This window comes from Manis javanica, chromosome 2 (genome assembly GCF_040802235.1).
Source record: "Manis javanica isolate MJ-LG chromosome 2, MJ_LKY, whole genome shotgun sequence".
Lineage (NCBI taxonomy): Eukaryota > Metazoa > Chordata > Mammalia > Pholidota > Manidae > Manis > Manis javanica.
The window spans coordinates 4944436-4964446 of NC_133157.1; the positions used below are offsets into that span (position 1 = coordinate 4944436).

General features: G+C 56.7%; 2 protein-coding genes across 2 annotated transcripts in view; one reads left to right on the top strand and one right to left on the bottom strand.

Moving 5' to 3' along the window:
- On the bottom strand, window positions 1-13717 carry PLPP7 (phospholipid phosphatase 7 (inactive)). The gene is made up of 2 exons (XM_017655912.3): window positions 12659-13717; window positions 1-1266 (listed from the first exon to the last, which is right to left on the bottom strand). The coding sequence occupies exons 1-2, from the start codon at window positions 13107-13109 to the stop codon at window positions 902-904; spliced, it is 816 nt and encodes a 271-aa protein (XP_017511401.1). The 5' UTR covers window positions 13110-13717; the 3' UTR covers window positions 1-901.
- Window positions 12117-20011, top strand: part of FAM78A (family with sequence similarity 78 member A) — a 26862-nt gene continuing 18967 nt past the window's right edge. Inside the window, exon 1 of the mRNA XM_073222660.1 lies at window positions 12117-12136. The gene's annotated coding sequence lies outside the window, so the exon portion shown is untranslated. The remainder of the gene's footprint in view (window positions 12137-20011) is intronic.

Genomic DNA, 20011 nt, shown 5'->3' on the forward strand with positions numbered 1-20011 from the left:
GCCTGTTTGCATATCACCTGTATTGTCACATGAAATGCGCATCCATAACGGGTCACTTGGAAACGACCTATTAGGTCACGTGGAGTCCGGCCCCTGGGGGCCAAAGTGGCACCGATGCCATGGCCGTGGCCTTTCTGCAGGCAGCACAGACGCCTGGTCTCCCCAGGCTGGGGCTGGGTGCTGGGAGAGGCCAGCTCACCACTCGGCTCTGGGGCAGCATCTCCCAAAACAGGCTCGAGGAAACGGCGGTTCCTTGGGGGTTAATAGCTCTTCTGCTAGAAAAGGGTTCTGTGGCCAAATAACTTTAGCAAACATGGGGTCAAACAAGGTTGGACAGGAAGCTTTCCCACAGGACTTGTCAGGTCCTTTACAACAGTCATGGCCTTTGGAATATCCAACATGGGGGCAGAATATGCAGCATTTCCCAAACTTATTTGACCACAAAAGCCTTTTCTTTCCCAAAGTGTCTTGCAGGCTGGTGTCCAGTGGGTACCCTTTGGGAAATGCTGTCCCCAGCTCTTGATGACTGCTAATAGCAACGGCACCTGTGTGGGCAGCAGGTGGGGCCATGTTGCTGGGCATCGTGCTGTGGCGTGCTGGGCACAGCCAAGGACTCAACAGTCACGACCGTGAAAGGACCAAATGAGACGCAGCCCCCCTCCCACCTCCTCGGCTCTGTCTGTCATCTCCGGAGCGAAGCTAAGCAAGGCCACCCCGCAGCCGGGCCCCGGCCTGCCTAGGCAGATCCTTGAAGTACAGCCGGAGGAGCAGGGGCACCGGGTGCTACCCGACGCATGGTGACCGGGCAGGCCAGCCTCCAACCACGATGGGCCTCTCCAGCCCCGCCGCCTCCTGCCGCCTGCCTCATGCCACCCCGGCCCTGGAGCCGCAGGCGGGTGGCTCACCAGGCGGAGATGAGCATCTGGCAGGTGTTTGAGGACATCCAGACCAGCTCCACCACGCGGAACTGGAAGTAGCCGATGATGAAGCCCGAGATGACGTCCGTGATATGGTGACGTCCGATCATCACACGTGACAGGCCCACGCAGAAGGCCCAGAGCACCAGCAGGATGCGCAGGGGCACCGCCAGCACCAAGTGGCTGAGGAAGAACTTGGACACCATGGCTGCTCGGCTGGCGTGCCCGGCGGGGAAGGCGTAGATGTCCATGGTGAGGTAGTCCAGGAGGCTGGGGCTGGTCTCGAACGGGCCACGCCGCTTGATGAGCTTCTGCATGCCGGCCACTGTCATGATGTCCAGGAGCAGGGCTGCAGGCAGGAGAGAGGGGCCCCGTGGGTCTGTTAGTGTCGCCTCGCACCTCACCGCCCCTCCCTCCTTCCCTCCCTCGCTCCCTTCACTCCAGCCACACTGACCTCTGGCACTCTGAACCCCAGGGCCTTTGCCTGTGCTGTTCCCTCTACCTGGAATGCTCTTCCCTGCGATATTCACGCAGCTCACACCCTCGCCGCCCTCCCCCCTCCACTGCCCCCGCCCTGAACAGCCTGTGCTCTGGGAGGGCCAGCACCCGAGTGCTCCCCGCTGGGAGGCATTCGATAAAGGTGCTGAATGAGAAGGCAGTGGTCAGGGCCACCATGGGCCCCTCGGAAGGCCTCAGTCCTGACAAGGGGGGTCCTGGGCTGGTGGTTTCTCTCAAAGCACCCCCCTGAAGCCCCTGGCCAGCCCTGAGGGCAGGAGGTCACCATCCCATTTTTTAAGTCGAGTTAAAGTTCATGTAACATGCAATGTGTCATTTTTGAGTATATAGTTCAGTTGCATCTAATACATTCATAAGATTGTCCAACCACCACCTCTACCGCGTTCTAAACCATTTTCATAACTCCAAGCAGAAATCCAGTACCATTAAGTAACCCGTTCCGGCCCTCCTGCCCCCCAGCCCCGGGCTACCACTAATCAGCTTTCTGTCTCCATGGATTAGCCTAGTCTGGACATTCATACAAAGGGGACCATTTGATATGTGGCCTTTTGCGTCTAGCTTCTTCCACTTGGCATCACGTTTGAGGTCCGTCTGTTAGCGTAGATCAGCACCTCGTTCCTTTTTTGTGGCTGAATAATATTCCACCGTCTGGCTCTACCACCACGTGTTCACCCACCCATCTGTGCACGGCCACCTGGGTTGTTTGCACCTTCTGCAGTTGTGAACGTTTGTGTACGAGTGTTTGTGGAGTGCATGTTTCATTTCTTGTGGTATATACTTGTACCATTTGGTAACTCTATATGAGCCTTTCTGGGGAACCACCACAATATTTTCTATGGCAGCCAAACCACTTTACAGAGGACGATGGGAGACTTGGACAAGGGAGGGTTCATAACCGTGGCTCCTTCTTTCTGGAGTGTTCCACTCTTTCCCACCCCACTGACTTATTTGTCCTCAGGTTTTGGGCCTTAGCATAAATATCACCTCCTCAGGGAGGCCTTCCCTGATTTCCAGGTAGGTCAGGCCCTGAACAGTGCATTCGCAACACTCCACATTTCTTTTCCATCACACCCACCCAGCTGCAGCTAAGGAATCGGTGGGGGTGGGCGTGTGGAGATGCTCAGAGTCAGCTCCCCGGTGCTCCTGTACTATTGCTCAGTGTGGCAGGGGCCAAGTCTGTTTTGCTCAAAAGTTTATGCCCAGGGCCAGACATGGAGAAACAGTCCCCAAATGTTAGCTGAGTCACTGACCTGGGGCACAGAGCCAGGGGGTTGGGCCCTTCCCCACCTGGGAGCACGGGGAAGGCCCGGGGTCTCCATGCATCCTGCCTTCACTCCCTTCTCCCTGCTGTGTGACCTTGAAGGGGCCGATCTGCCTCTCTGTGCCGTTAGATGAAGTCACCACACCAAGGCCCCAGTTTCACCCACAGTCAGTGAGGGGGCTCCAGGCAAACCTGCCCCATTCTTAGAAAGGCCCTTGGAGACCCTTAGGAGATCACAGTGCCTGCTTCCTTCAGGGGACAGCAAAGAGAAAACCTGCATGGGGATGAGGCAGTGATGCACACAAGGGTCGTGGAGACCCAGCTTGAGTTCCAGCTGTGGAGCATGCGGGCTGTGTGACCTTGGACAAGTCACCTAACTTCCCTCACCCGGAAGATGAGATCTGAGGTCAGGGACACCTACCTCCTGGAGGGGCCCATCACTGTGCCAGCAGGGTGACCAACCCCCCAAGTTTGCCTGGGGACAAAGGGGTTTCCCAGGTCACAGGGTGTTCGGTGCTCAAACAGGGAAGTTGTAGCACATGGGGACGAGTTGGTGTCCTCCTGTGCCTGGCACACGGAGGGCCAGAGAAGGGTGGCAAATTATCGCCAAGTGGTGGTTCAGAACAGCCTGGTACTGGGACTTCCCTGGAAACTCGGCAGTGGGAGTCAGAGTTGTTGGCTGTCGCTCAGAAATGGAAATGGGGGGAAAAAGTTTTTTTAGAAAATAAATGGCACAATAGATGTTAACTGCAGAGTATTTACAAAACAGAAGGCAAAAGTGAGATTTCAAATCACCGTGCTCTGCCACCTGAAGGTGGCCCCTCTCCAGACCCTTCTGTCCATCCAGAGGGTAGATTTAATAACGATAACATGCTGCGCACTGTTCTGGGCCCTGCTTTCGAGGCCTCACCACGTCACTCAGCCGACGCCACAGCTGCAGCGGGTGAGGCTCTGCAGCGCTTGTATTACCAGTGGACGCACTGGACGTTCTGATTGCTCCCAACTTCACTCTGTGCTCCCTGGTTGGCGCAGACCTTCTGGGCTTCCTCATTTCCTGACCTCCACAGGGTGGCCGCTCTCCGTCCAGTCTCCTGGTTTGCGATTCGAACCCCTAGCTGCTCCTGGGCCTGCCTCTCTAATTAGTCACAGGGCTGGCAGTGCCCACCCAGGTCGTGCCTGGCCAGCCAGGGAGGGGGACAGAGGGAGGGGGCAGTGCAGGGAGAGGCTGCCATGCGTGCCCGCCCCCGTTTCCACGGCAACTTGTTCCCAGGGGCCCAGGCCTCCCAGGAGGCGGCCTGTCAGGGGAGTGTGTGGCCAGCCAGCCTACTGATCCAGGCCTAGGCCAGACCCAGGCGGGGAGCCATCTGGAGCCTGTGGGAGGTCCCAGTCCCAGCGGGAGAGAGGGATCCCAGGGCGGTGGGGGCTGGAGCAAGGCTGTGGCAGTGACCCTGGCTCTCCAGGCCCAGAGGACCGGCTGGCCCTCTCCTGCCCGGAGGCCCCTCCCTCACCTGGTGGACAGCTCGTGGGCAGGGATTAAAACTAGCAGGTTCCAGAATCCCAGGTGCAGTTCAAGGCCCAGCTCCGCACTAATTAGGAGTGAGTCCCTTTGCATTTGCAGCCTTGGCTGACTGGCCTGAAGCAGTGTCAGAGGACACAGTGAGCCAATTAGTGCCTGTGGAGCGGTCAGCGCAGCTGGGCATGTGGCGGTAGAGGGCAGAGCTGCTATCATTACTCCTAAATCCCAGCCGGGCCTGACCTTGCAGGTTCCAGGGCATCAGGCAGGTGGCCGTGAAAGGGTCTCCTCCTCTGAGGTTCCACCAGGCCCCACATGCTGTGGCCCAAGTTCTGAGACCTCCACCCCGGAAGGAAGTCAGAGCATCTGGTGCTGGAGCACAGTAGCCACCCCGGGTCTGGGTGTCAGGTGGGCCTCCAGGGGGACCACGACTGGTCCTGAGGCAGATCCAGACATGACACTAGCCACGGGAAGACGTGGGTCACCCGTCCAATCGGAGGTCAGGTTTCTCAGCCAAAAGCCAAGGCTCAGCTACTGCTGGTTTGAAATCTGTCTTCCCAGACAAGCATCAGCCCCAGACTAGGTGCCCAGATGGCTGCTGTTCCAGGAGGAAGCAGGTGGGCGGGGGCAGCGTCGGGGCTCTCTAGGCCGCCCTGCGGCTGAAGGCAAGGAGGGATTAGCCTTGACAGCCCCAGATGCCCTGCTCTGCCCATGGGCCGTCAGGATCCATGGGTCAAGAATGGGGCTAGACCCACACCTCTCACATTACTTAGCAGAGAAGCATTTGCTCCCAGTGAAAGCATGCACGGACTCCCATGTGAGGCAGCAGGGAGGGGCAGCCCTGGCGTGAAGGTAGGGGGTGGGGGCATCTGGGGCTCAGCGCAGGGATCCTCCCTTGCCACCCAGGGGGAGCCTCTGAGGCTGCCTGGGCCCCATGGTTGGAAAACTCACATCTGGGCCTTCAGGTACCTGTGGCTATTTCTGGCTGGTTCTATCGCTGAAGGCCATATGAGGTGGGGACTCTGCCCCATTGCCCTGTGCCTGTTGGGGGCCCTCGTCTGGTCTGGGTCAGCCATTCACTTGGCCTCCAGCTGCTGGGCACTGCAGGTTCTGGGCACATGAGGCACGGGCCAGCCTGGGGCTGGTGAGCCTACGGTGACCCCCTGGGGCCAGCGGGAAGGCGGGTGGCAGCTGTAGTTACACAGAGTCCCTTTGCAGTGTGATGGGCTGAGGCCCCTCCCCTCACCACACTGCAGCCTCCAGGGTTGAGGGTTGGCAGTTGAAGAGGCAGTGGGTGACGTGTTCAAACCGGGTGCGGCTCTCCAGGGGTGCCACCCGCCACGTCCCCTCCTGCTACCCCACAGGGCCCCTCTGCCTCCTGCAGCACCAAGGCCAGCCCTCGGTGTGACTATGATGCTGACACTGTCACACATAATCTAGGGCCCAGAAATAGAAGCAAATGGAGCCGCCACTCTAGGCTCTGTGCATTCCGCTCACACGGCCTGGTCGAGTGCCCTGACCTATATTCCCTCCTGGACTTGGAAGAAGGCAAGGGAGCCCCCAAAGAGAAGGTCTGCTGGCAGGAAACACAGGGTCAGGAGAGTGGCTGAGCCCACTGCCAGACTTGTGGGTGACAGGTCAGGCCACCTAACATCCCTGGGCTTCCACCCATGGCAGTCAGCCTGGCCAGTGGCTACACACCCGGGCCCCAGAATCAGACCAGCTTCAAGGGTAGCTGCTTGGGACTGCATGGCCTCGGCACGCCCATCCCCACCACTGATAAAATGGTGGGCATCCTGGACACTACCCTGAGGGCCGTGTGCAGCGGGTGCTCCACAAATGGTGCCTGGGGTACAGGTTGGCCTCGCCTACCACCTCCCACACTCGGGTGGCCTGGCCACCTTCACCCTCAGCCCCTCTCACCAACTGCGGTCTGAGAAGCTGGAACGCCCCAGTGCTGGAAGCATAACTCTTCCCGAGGCCCTGCTGCCTGGCGGCCCCTCAGTCCTCCCCCAGCCCGGAGACCCTGGGGCCTGCGCCGGCCAAGAAACCTGGCGGCTGCCGGGGTGAGGCGGGAACCAGAGCTTTCTTAGAAAAGAGCTGCATCCTGAGGGTTTGGAATCGGCCCCTCCTGAGGCCGGCTGTGTGGGGGCTGCTGAGGCAGAGGGCTGGCTGGGATGACCTCTCATGGCCCCTTTGAAGCTTGGGCTGCCTTCCTGCTGAGGATGGGCTGTCTGGGGATCAGCTGGCTGGGAGTGGTGAAGGAGCAGACCGAGTCTCATGGGGGCTCCCTGTTGGCTGGTGAGGGTCAGGTTTGTGGGTGGGGTCTCTCCCTGGCTGGGGCTGGAAGCAGGGGTCCCAGCCTGGGGGGACGACCCTGCCTCCAATCCCCCATCCTGGCCTTTTCAGGACGTGGGGGGCCAGCCCAGCAGTGCTGCGATCAATGTCCCTCCTAAACTCTCTGAAGGACACTTGGCTCACACTCAGAAGTCTTCACAACATGTCCCCCTTGACTCAGCTCCACCCTCAGTAGGAGTATCTCCTTGGGGACTAGTGAGGAGAGCGCACGGGGATGCGCGGCCAGGGACGCCCACTGCAGCATCCTTCCTACCACAGAAAAGCACGCACAGCCCTACGCCCTTGAGGGGGAGGCGGACGGGACAAGCTGTGGCCGCGTCTAGACGATGGGGCCTGTTGGGTCCATGCGAGTGACGAGGCAGATGGGTATTTACAGCCACCGAGGAGAGCGATGGGGTGTGCTGAGTGGAAAGGCCTACCACCAAACGGGGCTTAAAGTAGGATGCCGTTTTTATAAAATAAGATGTAAACGTGTTTATATGCAGAGAAGAGTCTGGAAGCACCACACAAATGTTAACAGTTGCTTCTCGCTGGACCGATGGGTGGGGGGAGGGTGATTTTTATTATTTTTGTGTAATTCTGCATTTAAAATATTTCTTATCCCCAACATATATTATTACGTACATTTTAAAAAAGTTATTTGTACAAAAGGACAAATACGGCACCGCTCCACTTTTATGAGGTCCCTACAACAGGCAACTCTGTAGAGACAGAAAGTAGAATAGCGGTTCCCGGGGACTAGGGAGAAGGAACCTTGGCTACGGGGCTGAGTGAAATCAGTCGGTGGGGAGCCAGTGGTCAGTGGGGGCGGAGTTTCAGTTTGGGAAGATAATAAAGTTCTGGAGATGATGGTGGGGGTCGATGTACAATAGTATGAATATCCTTAATGCCAGGGAATTTAACACTAAAAAATGATTAGAGTGGTACATTCTATGTCATGTATATTTTACATGTGAAGTTATTTTAAAAACCAATGCACTGTTTCAGAAGCCACAGGTCCTGGGGAGGCTTGCAGTGAGCAAAGGCTGGGTGGGAGGGAAGTCCTGTGGGGAGAGGGACACTCCCGTCCTTCATCGCTGGGACCTCTGCTCTGGTGGTGTGAGCAGCAGGCATGCACGCACATGTGTGCGCATGCATCCACACTGCACACCTCTCCCGACCAGGGCAGCCCCTGCCTTCAGGCAGAGCTGCTGCCCCCAGCCCTCAGCACCTGGGGGGCCGACACCAGGGTCCTCTCTGTCCCTATGTCCCCCAGCCTGAGTGCTTCTGAATGAACCCTGGGACTCTGCAGGGCTTCTCACCTGGACAGTGCAGATACTAACGGCAGCCTGTCTATCTCTGGAGACTGTCGGGGTACAAGGAAACCACAGCTGTTGGCCTGGATGTCCGATGGCACCACTTATTTGCTCAGCTGAGTGCCAGGCCCCACTGGGTGTAGCTCGGAAGCAGAGGCCATGCAGTCCCCAGCCTGCCCAACCACACGCCTCTTTCATTTCTTTCACTGGCCACAAGGGCAACTGCCCTGAGGGTGCCTGAGGGGCCTTGACCTGGTCGGGGGGTGGCCATACCTACTTGTGGAGCAGTTGTCACCCAAGCTGTTCTGAGAGCAGGACCCAGGGCGGGGATCGGGGGAGGAGGCTGGCTGGGGTTTCTGAACACCTCATGCTTGACGTGAAGGGACATAGGGGGCCAAGACCACAGTTCCAAATGTGGGGTATGTGGCCCAGCAGGTCCACCATGCCCGTGAGAATGAGGCTCAGCTGGGCAAAATGCTGCAGGAGGTCATTTTAGAAACACACGGTTAATATGTGCACAGAGAAAACCCAGGGGCCCGTGACCCAAACTGCAAAGGCAGTTATTCCTGGGGACAGGGTTAAGAGACGCTTGCTTTTTCATCATCTATCCCTGTAATATTTGAATTTTCCTTCCTATCAGAAGGTATAAGTAAGAGGTGCTCAACATCACTAGTCATTAAGAAAATGCAAATCAAAACGGCAGTGAGACACCACTCTTCTGCACCCACTAGGATGGCTATTATCAAAAAAACAGAAAACAGCAAGGGTTTGCAAGGACATGGGGAAATCGGAACCTTGTGCACCGCTCATGGGAATGGAAAATGGCACAGCTGCTGTGGAAGACAGTAAGGCGGCTCCTCAAAAAACTAAACCTAAAATTACCACGTGACGCGGCAATTCCACTTCTGGGTACACACCCAGAGGACCTGAAAGCAGGGATCTGAGCAGGTACGTGCACGCCCATACTCACAGCAGCACCCCCCACCACAGAGGGCAGAAGAACCCACATGTCCATCAGTGGGTGACGGATAAACAAGACATGGTCTAGCCACACAAATGGAATATTATTCACCCTTAAAAAGGAAGGAAATCCTGACACATACTTCAACATGGATGAACCTGAGGACATATGCTCAGCGAAATAAATCAGGCACCAAAAGACAGATACTGTAGGGAGTCCACTGATAGGAGGCTCCTATAAGAGGTGCCTAGAGCCATCAAATATTCACAGACAGAAAGAAGTAGGTGGTGGGCACCACGGGCTGGAAGGGCAGGGACAGGGCTTCAGTGTGAGAAGATGAAAAAGTCCTGGATGACAGAGGGGACGGCTGCACCCCAGTGAGAATGTATGTACTGCCAGTGACCTGTATGCTTAAAAATGGTTAAGACGGTCAGTTTTATGTTGTGCACACTTTATCATAACAAAAAAAGAATTAGAAAAATGAAATGAAATAGAAAAGGAAGAATGCATAGTTGTCATAATCAAGAAAATCCCTATAAAGATATTTGCATAGATCATGGCAAACTAGACATGGAGGTGATTCTCCACCACGGACAGGCCTTTGAAGAAACCGGGACAGGCTAGTGAGGCAGGATGGGCCCAGGTCACCTGTCCCCTGGCTCTCTTAGGACCATCGAGCCAGATGCCATGGGGGAGGGACAAAGGAGGGGCCTGGGTCACCCTACAGGTGTCTGGCGCCTGGAGGGGACCCGGACTGAGGGGGTCCTGGGGCAGCTTTGGGTGAAGGTGTTGGTGATCATTATCGCTGCACACGGATTAGCTGGTGTCAGGATATGCCAAGCACCTAATGTGTGATTCTTCAGTGAAGTGTCCAGGCAACTTACTTGACAGATGAGAACAATGAGGCTCATGGAGGCTCATGTGCCCGAGTTTCCATAGCAGGGTCAGGACTGCACCCAAGTCCAGATGGCCCTGGTGTCCAAGCTTTTGGCAGCTGCTAAGACCCCTTCTGGCTTTGAGGTTTCCAGAACCTGGGCCACATGCCCTGGGGCAGGGAGCAGTGCGGAGAATTTCCCTCTGGCACAGCTGGGACTCTTCCCAGGCCTGGTGGCTGGAACTCCCATTTCCCAAGCCTCCTGGGTTTTGCCCTTCAGGGCTGAGGGGACCCAGGTGCCAACTGTACAGAAGGAAGCCGCTGCCCCCAGCCCAGGGACTGCCCCCAGGAATCTGCTGGGGGGCCTGGTGCTCCGAGGGGAGGGTAGGCCTGCGCAGGACTCCCTCACCCTGCCAGGCCCTGCAGTTCCCACGACAGTGGCCTTGGCCACCCACTGGGAGGGTAACCAGTGCCTCCTGAATCCCTACCACAGCTATGAAGCCCCACGTACAGATCAGGAAACTGACGCTCAGAGGAGAGAACGGACTTGACCAAGTACAGAGGGTGAGGAAGGTCGGAGCAAGGACCTGGACAAAGTCCAGCCTGGGTCCCCCAGAGAAAGAAGAACAGGCAGAACCCCCAGGATCGGCAGATGGTCTGTTTTGCTGGGTGGGGAACCGTGTCACAGCCCTCTCAGCAGTCGGACAGAGCTGTGGGAGTGGAACCCACCTTGGCTATCCGCTGCAGTTTTCTCCTACCAGGCCGAGATCTGCATCCCCACCGAGTGACCCAGGCTTGCAGGCCACCCTGCCTGCTCTGTGTGGCTAGTGCTGAGCGGCCACTTTGTGCCAGGCCCTTATCCTTCTGTGGTCTTGGAACCTGGATGTGCCAACAGAGGAGCTGGTAGACAAAAGACCTCCCAGGCCCTCCGCCTCCTCGCTGCATTCACCCTTCAGGAGCAGACTGGGTGCTACGTCCAACCGGCAGACTGACGGTGAGGGGGAAAGTGAGGGGTTTGCAGACTGGAGGACTTAGATTTGGTTCCTGGGCCTCCCACTAGAGCTGTGTGGTATGGCCAAGGCTCTTGACCCCTCTGAGCCTCAGTTAATTCATCTGTAAAGTGGGCATATTAATATTTACTTTAGAAGGCCAATTAAACCATGAAATACTGGGCATTCATGGCATAGTACTTGGTACATAATGAAGCTCAATAAACAACGTTTTAAAAAAGTTAAAAACAACTGTCATTCTCATTCAAGAAGGGAGGCATCTCGAATCTTGTTCTGCTTCCTGTAATTCAGACTGGTTGTTGGAATGAACCAGAAACTTCATCCTAACAAGTCAGCCTTGCTCCCATTTCTAATCTTGGCCCCATCACTGACCAGCTGCATGACTGTGGCAGGTCATCACCCTATGCCTCAGTTTCCCCTCTTTCAATGGAGAAGAATTACAGCTTCACCCTTCACCCTGTAGTGGTGTGCTGAGGATTAGAAGTGATGACACAGTTTATGCAAAACCCGGCACAGAGTAAACACTGAACAAATCACACATAAGTTCATCATCACCAGCATCAGACAGGGAAGGACATGCAGACGGGGGTCTAGGAATGTGGGCTTGCAAGGGGAGGCTTGAGAATGCTTTTTCACACCTGTCTTTGGACAGCAGGCACCCAAACCCCCAACACAGCTTCCTGGAGCCATCGCCTGCTGTGGGACTGCAGTGGGCACTGGGCAAACCCCAGGTAATGAGAATGGGGCTCCACCCCCAGGAGGCCCTGGTCCGGTGCCTGGGCCACCTTGCGCTTTCCCTCCCTCCCAAGCCCATGACACAGTGCCTGTAGAGAACATGGGCCTAGATGTTGGGCTGGCCTGGTACAAATTCCCAGCTCTGAGCCAGCTTGCTTTCTTTATAGGAAGCCTGTTTCCTAATCTATAAAGTGGGAATGATAATAGACGGTCTATTTGGGAGAAATAACAAGTAATGATACCAAGAAAATGATGGTGCCAGACCCAACCACCTCTGTCTCCTCCCCATATGCCACCCACAGAGCCCCCAGCCCCAGACTGTCTGAGACCTGAGTGGAGACATACACATTATGGTAACTTCCTTTGGGACGGCAGTCCTCAGTGGTCCAACCCATACCCCTTTGGAACTGGGACGCCTTGTCAGTGTTTTCTTAGCCTGAGACCCCCACCCACCTGTGACCCAGAACAGGGGGTGGAAGCAAGGATTCACCAAGCACCTGGGGGATCAGGGCCAGATGGGGGCCGGGCACCACCTCATAGGTGGACGGGAGGCCTGTCTTTCACATGGGCCCCACGTGGCACCTGGCATAGGGCAGTGCTAAACTGAGACACACTGGTGGCAAGGACTTTGGAAAAACAAATCAAGACCAGCTCGCTAGGCCCTCTCCTCCAGTGACTCACCTAGGGGAGCAGCAGGTAAGAACCCCAGGAGCCATGAGTGGGTGGGGGCCCTGACCGGACCCCCCATACACCCAGTCCCTGTAGGAGAATCCTGGGCAGCAGGCAGAGTCCCTGAACCAGGCAACCCACAAGGGCTGCCTACAAGCAGCCAAGGAAACTCAAGGACCCCAGAAGTTGTCACACCCCATTCCAGGATCCCCACCGGACCCCAGAGGATGGCCACAGCCTCCAGCCTCTGCTCCCTTCAAGCTGCCTCTGGGGCAGTGGAGCACTTTGCTGAGAGCAGGACCCCCCTCAGAGGTTCCCACTGGGCCTCTGCATTCTTGAAGCCCCCACTCTGCAGGGGGCTCTTGCCTGTGCACCCCGGTGCTCTCTTTCCCAAGCGGGAGGCTTGCCTGTTTCTGGGGCAGCCTTCCTATCTAACCTCATTATGGTTCCAGCCGGTTTCTGAGGGCCTGGCTGGTCTTGGGCAGGGTGAGGCGGGCTCCTTCCCAGGGGTCCTAATGGAGGTGGGTGTTGGGTGGAGGGCACACTCACCCAGAAGCAGGTTCATAAGCACCTCCTGGCCAGCCAGGGTGCTGCTCTTCACCAGGCAGAGGATGGTACCCCCAATCCAGGGTATGCCGTGGCCCGTGATGCCAATGAGCTTGACCATGGAGCGGGCGCTGGCCCAGGATGCAGCCCGGCCGGCGCACACCCCCAGCCGCTTGGACATGCAGATGTCAATGGCCAGCAGGGAGTTGAAGGCGATGCCCTTGAAAGAGGGGTTCAGCTGCATGCAGTCCTCCTCGGGCAGCTGTTGTGACTGGCGTCGCTCACGGGCCCCTTCGCCAGGGGGTGGGGGCTGCGCCGAGGGGCCCGAGGCCTTCCTGCCAGAGCTGCGGGGCTCCGGAGCCCCCTTGGGGGGCTGGTTCAGGGACAGGAACTCGGCCCGGTTGAGGACGTTGTTGCGGTCCCGGGCGCGGGCCCGGCTCTGGGACGCTGGCATGGTGACGCTCACGCGCGAGGGCTGGTGCCAGCCCAGCTGCAAGGCCCTCTCCCTGAAGACTAGAGCGGCCACTGCTCCCTGCCTCCCTGTCTGCTCCGCGGCAGCTGTTAAATATAGAGCGGAGGATTGCACATGGCTGTTTACCTCTGGCTGCCACCAGCTCCAAGGGGACGTCAGTGCCAGCTGGGCAGCCAATCGAGCCCACCACCGCAGGCCAGCGCCAATGGAGCCACTGGAGAGGCCGACGATCCACAGCTGCGGCCAGGCTGCCTCAGGCCTGGGCTATTTAAATCGTCCAATGGCTCACTCACGGGCTTCGGGGAATTCTGGGAAATGTAGTCCTGCGGCTGCTCTGGCCTCAGCTGCGCCCATGGCCAGAGGCCTAGATAGGCGCCCTGGACTAACCCCTGCTTTTCCCAGCCTCCCCCTGAGCAATCCAGACCCCTGTGAGCAAGGCCTGTCTGTCCCACTGGCCGAGGCAGCTTGGATCTGGTTCCAGGGGTCAGACAGCAGAGGCCCAAGGCCTCTCTGGACACCAGATGGAATGAGCAGCTTCACTGAGGGCATCATCTTGGGTATGCGGGGGCCAGGCCCAGCCCCTCCCCTCTGGAACAGCATTTCATTAAGCTGGCAGGCGGTTTTTTGTTTTTGTTTTTTAAATCTCTCTTGACTTTGGCTTCAGTGTGTCACAGTCCAATCAAATGGTAATCTGTAAGATTTGATTTCCGTTAGTTGGTGGGGCAATTAATCGTTCGGATATTGATTTGGAGGTTGCCTCCATTGCCCGAAAGTTTACGAAGGACAGGAACACTACAGCAGCCTCAGGCGACCCACAGATAGCGACTGAACACCAGGCACCAAGCCCGGGGCCTGGCATACTGTGGCCAGCAGAGGACTCCATCCCTGTCCCAGGGAAGCCTGCAGTTCAGTGGGGATTAAATGAGTGACGTAAATGATTGTGAGCGTGCACACGTGCTGTAAGACCACAGAACCAGGGGTCTGGGTCCTGCCTATGAGTCACAGAGGGCTTCCCCCAGAAAAGGAAGAACAGGTGGGAGGCCCCGGGCAGGGGAGGGCCTACCACGTGAGGTCTGGAGGGCCTGCATAGCTGGTGCCTGGGCAAAGGGGGGAGAGAGGCTGCATACCCCGAGAGGCAGGCCAAGAAGGCCCAGGCAGAGATCAGGGTTTTTGTCAGGCCTCCCTGCCCTGACCTGGGTGACTGTGAAAACCCCAATTTCCACAACACTTTTAGGGCTGACTGGACCCAGGTTCAAGAGGAAGCCACTGGTTCAGGGTGAGCAGAAGAGTCAGGAATGGATGCCCTGGTCTCACAGTTGAGGGCAGCCAAGGTCTGTCTGCTCAGTGGGGATGGAGGCAGGAGGCTGTGACTTCCTTCCCAGTCATGGAGCCCACCTGCGCAGCCCTAGGCCCACTGAACAGACTCCAGGGTACCAGCTCTAGAACCTCCCAAGGACAGGAAGCTGCTGCCTGGGGTAGGAGTGTGCTCTCTGGTCATGGACCAACCCCCGGGCTCCAGAGGCAGACAGGTGGGGCTGACCCGGCTGCTAGCTTGGGCACCCTCAGCTGCTCGGACACGTGGAAGTCAATGGCCAGCAGGTGGGTAAAGGCAGGCTACCTATGAGCTGTGGTGGCCCTAAGTCAGTCACTTGACCTCTCTGGGCCTCGCTCATTTTTTCCACTTGTAACATGGGAATAACAGTCTCCACCCTGCTAGGGTTGTTGTGAGGTCAGTGAGATGATATTTATAAAATGCTGAGCAGGGTCCTTGCCACATAGTGAGCTTTGAACTATATGAGTTAGGAATCGATCCTGTTTAATAAGCAGGGCACAGTCCTCTCCCCGTTCTGAGTGACCCCTTCAGATGGACCAGTCCCCAGAGTCTAGCCCCACCTGATCCCCAGCTGGTGTGAAGCCAGGGGACAGGGGCTGTCAGTCCAGAGTTCAGACCATATAGCTACAGAGGAAGACGCCCCCAGCTGTGTTACATTCTGCCCCCTTGGGTGTAGCCAAGGTCACCTGGACCCTGCACATAGAGATGAGCACAGAGCACATGGAGAGTGGGCCTATAAACAACCTTCCTGTGAAGCTGTACTATTATCCCCATTTTACAGATGAGGAAGCTGAGGTTCACAGGGGTAGAGGCCTCCAGCCCAAAAGTGGGGAGGTCTGACTCTTAAGCTGTCCCAGGGGTGGAGCACAAGGGCTCCAGCTGCAGATCCCTTCCATCACAGAGACCCAAGCACGCTCACTCAGCCCTCCACCAGGGCACCCACCCACTCTCTCTGCATGGGGCCCAGGACCCAGGCTGACCTCAGCAGGGGTGGAGGACTCCAGCCCAAACAGGGGCTATTAATACCCATAGGCGCATGTCAGCATCTTGGTCTGACCGGAGCTGCCGGCAGGTTCTGAGGGCCGCAGTGGGCTCCATGCTGAGGAGGGCCATGGAGTCTGGCTGGGCTCTGGCCCAGGCTAAAGAGAGGGCTCAGGAGCGGGACAGCCCCAGGTTCAAACCCTGGCGCAGCCACTTCTAGCTTAGTGACCACAAGCAAGTCTCTCCAGCCCTCTGTTTCCCCCTCAGGGAGCTGCCGAGGGGATGGTGCAGGGGGCTCACTCACCCTAAGACCCGTCCCTCCCTTTGTGAGGTGGGGTGACCCTATTCACATTTGCAGGCAGTTGAGAAGCAGGTACCATCCCTTTAGGAAGACCTGCCCCATGCCACATAATCCCACTTCTCAGGAGTCTTAGAAGTCATTCACTCATTCATGAAATTAATACTTTCACGCATCTCTTGCTGCAGTCTAGTTGAGGAGATAAGGTACACACCCACGAAATAACTAACCAGCTTATAAAACAATATAATTTTACTGATAGCCTTGAATTTCCTTACTGTCAAAATACGACATGTTACTGAAACAAATTCAACAAATACTGATGATATTGGTATAATCCTACTGCCTGCAGACCACCACTGTTTATGTGAGGGTGGTCAGGTTATAAAGGGATTCTAACTTGTCTCATTTCCAATTATTGAAATACATTACAACAACCAAGTATTAGTTACATAATAATGAAGAATACATATTAAACAAAATATATCTATATGTGTCATATATAAACACAAATATGCATTTGAAATATGACTGTATTATAGGCCCTTTTAAAAAATACCCTACCCTTTCCACTGGACAATATAAACCTGGCCATGTTTCCATGACAACCCACCATGTTTTTGTTGGCTGCTTGGCACTTTGTCATGTGGATGGGCCACACATATGTAGGCAATCCCTTCTTCTTGGACATGTAGATTGTTTCCATTTTGTGACCATTCAGAACTGTTCTGGCAGGGCCATCCTTATTCACACACCCCTGTGAACCAAAGCGGCATATAAATAAGTGGTTAAAATGGCAAGTGCTCAGATGCATTCCCACAAAGTCCGATGGAACAACTTCAGCCACCTACTGCAGTGCCCAGACCTGGGAGGGCATGACAGGATCATAGACACTTCTGGCCGACGGGGCAAGTCTCACCACCCTTTTGTCCATATTAGAGATGAGGTTGACCAGGCTAGGGTGGTGACATCACCTGTGAGGCCACACAACTGGTCAAGGCCGGACTTGGGATGTGGTCCCTGTGCCTCGGAGCCTCCGCGGGTTACCTTCCTGGCCTGTGTCCCACAGCATCTCCGTTCCCTGCTCAGTCGCTTCCTCTGTCACTCACTCATTCACTGGCTCACTCATGGGACACTTCTTGGGGCTTGCTGTGCGCCAGGTCCCAAGCAGGGACCAGTGAGAAGTGCAAAGGTGACTCTGAGGCAGCCCTTGGGTGAGCCAGCGGCATGCCCAGAGATTCAAGTATCATGCCAACATCTCTCCTGCTCTGTCCCTACAGACCACCTGGCCTCCCCCAGCCATCGCCCCATCAGGCCTGTGGCCCACATGGCCTTCCTGTTGTAGAGCTCTCAGTCACTGAGAGAGGGGAGGGAGCAGGTGAGGTTGCCGGGGCCCACAGGTCGTAAGAGGCAGACTGGGGTTCAGATTTGCATTTCAGCCTGAAGCCCTGGCCCCTAACCCCTTGGCTACAGGGCTTCTCTCTTCCTTGGGAAGCTTTTCTGGCAGCTTTGTGGCAACTGGACCAAGTTTGTACATGGTAGACACTTGTCAATTAGTGTCTTTAAATGTTAGACAGATTTACTACACTAAGCATATTTATCATTAACTTGTACTTGACACCTGCTGTGTCACACTCAGAGCTGAGTATGCGTCCCTGAAACCATCCCAGCAACTTCCCAGACAGGCTTTGAGTCCCCACCAAACAAACGGGAACAGCAAAGCTCAGAGGTGAAGGGCTTCCCTCTGTGCCATCGTGTGAGCCAGCGGCGTGCCCAGAGATTCAAGTCTCATGCCAACACCTCTCCTGCTCTTTGCCTTTTCCCTTGGCCTGTATCCTTTCCAACACGCCATGCTCCTAGTCCTCACCTGTGTCTATGGCCTGGTCCTCCTAGCAGCGAGCCTGCCCAGGTGCAGGGGCTGGTGACTACGTTACTTATTTATGGGGCTACTCAGGTAGTGCCTGGCACGTCCTAAGCTCTCAACAAGTATTTATGGGATGAATAACTGTCTGGTTCCAGAGCCTGGGCTCTAATCTACTGCAAACCGGGCCATAAAGACTGGATGGACAAGAGGCGACGGCTGTGTGCGGTGCTGGCCCTGGAAGGGAAGGGGCGGGTGTGCGCAGGAGCTCCGCTCTGGGGCGGCGGCCTGGGACACGCAGGGCCGAAGGGGGACCGAGGCAGGGGCAGGCGTCCCCGCCAGGAGCGGGGGCAGCCTGTGAAAGGCATTGCCGTCGCCCCCTCCCCGCCCCAGCCGCGCTTTCTCAGTCCGCATTCTTAGGCGGCTCCCGGGTTATTTCGGTCGGGAAACCTGATCCTTCGCTGGTTTATTTTAGCACCTTGGAGAACTCCCAGGGCCGCACTAGCGGGCCGCGCCCAGCCTGCCGCCGCCTCCGCCCGCCAGGCGGCGGAGACCCTAATCCCGGGGCTGGGGGCCGCCCCGGGAGGCCCAACCCTGCCTCCCCCTGCTCCCGCCGCCTGGCCCGGCAGCGTCGCGGAGCCCCAGCTTCCGGCCGAGGGTCAACCGCGCGTTGGAGAAGCTGCCCTGGAAGCGGAGGCGGGCCACTCTCAGCACTGTAGCCCCGGAGGCTGCGGGAGGCAGGCTGAGCGGCAGGGGGAGCCTCCGCCAGGGACCCCCGAGGGCGCGCCCTGCGAGCCGGGCTGGTAGAAGCGGCCCCTCACTCAGCCTTAGGGAACCTGTGACCTTCATTCGTAGTCACCACCAGGCAGGCACCTTAAAGACCCCCAAGCCCTTAAATAGCAGCCAGCACCCCCACATGCACCAACATTGTGCACACTCCACACTCACACACGTGCTCAGCAAAACCCAGACACGCAGGCGGACGTATACCCCCATGGACACAGGTGGACACACACCACCGTGCACACTCATGCACACCCACACACTCTCACCCACACACAGTGCACACGCACTGTCACACACAACACACATACTTGTCCATCTGCACCTACAACACTTATGTTCAATCACACTATTGCATACCGCACACACACACACACACACTTGTGGACACACACACTTGGACACACTCTCATACACCCCAAAATTACAAACTGTCACATATCCCTCACACAGAGATGCACACCCTTGTTCAACACACACTCACACTCTCACGTCCTCTAATGTGCTCACTCATACACACCATCACAGCCTCATGCCCCTGGAACATGCACCTGTGCCCTCCCATCCCCAGACTCGGGTCTGGACACAGCACGTCAAAACAGATTCCTCATCTACGTTCTGATTTACAGCAATCGATCTTACTCATAACCATTTTGAGTATAAAGTTGTACCTATATATTATTTATGGTAATTAATACCTCCATTCATCACACCCTCTGACTTCTCTCTGGCCCACAGGATCTCTCATGGGAACCATGCCCGCAGCCTGTCCCAGCCCTGGCTGTGTTGCCTGGTGTCTTCTGAATGCCCAATACAGACGTCCAGTCGATATTGGGGAAGGATTGCATGCATGGATGATGGATGATGGGGAGGCCGGCTGAGAAGCCCCAAGTCTAACATGCCCCAGAAGAAATGTGGTTCTGAACCTTTGGTTAGAAAGGCCCTTGCCTCCAGATTTGCAGCCACTCCAGGCAGCTGGTTTTATGACTGTCTTCCACGCATCCTCCATGCACCAGAGGGCCAGGAGCCCTGGGTTCTAGTCCCAGAGCCCTCCCTGGATGCCTGCGCTGGGCCTGCGTTCCCCATTGGTAGTGGGAGCTGTAGACAAAACCCTCTCTGAGATCCCAGCTTAGCAAGCTCCCCTGGCCAAACCAAGCCCCCTCCCTGCAGAGGAGGTACATCAGTAACACCAGGTCGCTTCTGCAGCTGGCTCCGCCTCCTTGCCTCCCAGTGAGACTGGAGTCATGTGGTTCCAGCAACCTACCTGGCTCTCAGGCCCTGCCCTCCACTTCCCAGGTGGACATTCCAAGCCTCACCAGTGGCTTCCAGTCTGGTCCCAGACAGTGCAGGAGAGAACTCTGTCTGCCAGGACAACAGGATTCCAGCATTACCATTTCCATCGGCAGATCGGGGCCTTTTCTCCCTTGGGCGGTGCCTTCCCAGCACCATGATGACAGGGCCTGTGGGGGCTGAGAGGTCGCGGAGGACTGGCTGGGGCCCTGAGACACAGGTTGGTCCACAAGGAAGAAAGGCCCTTGAGATGCCTCCACTGGCCGTGGAAACGAGGTCCTTACAACTCAGGGCTCTGGAGCTGGTCTGCTGGGTCCAATCCGCCCCTGCTTCTTCAG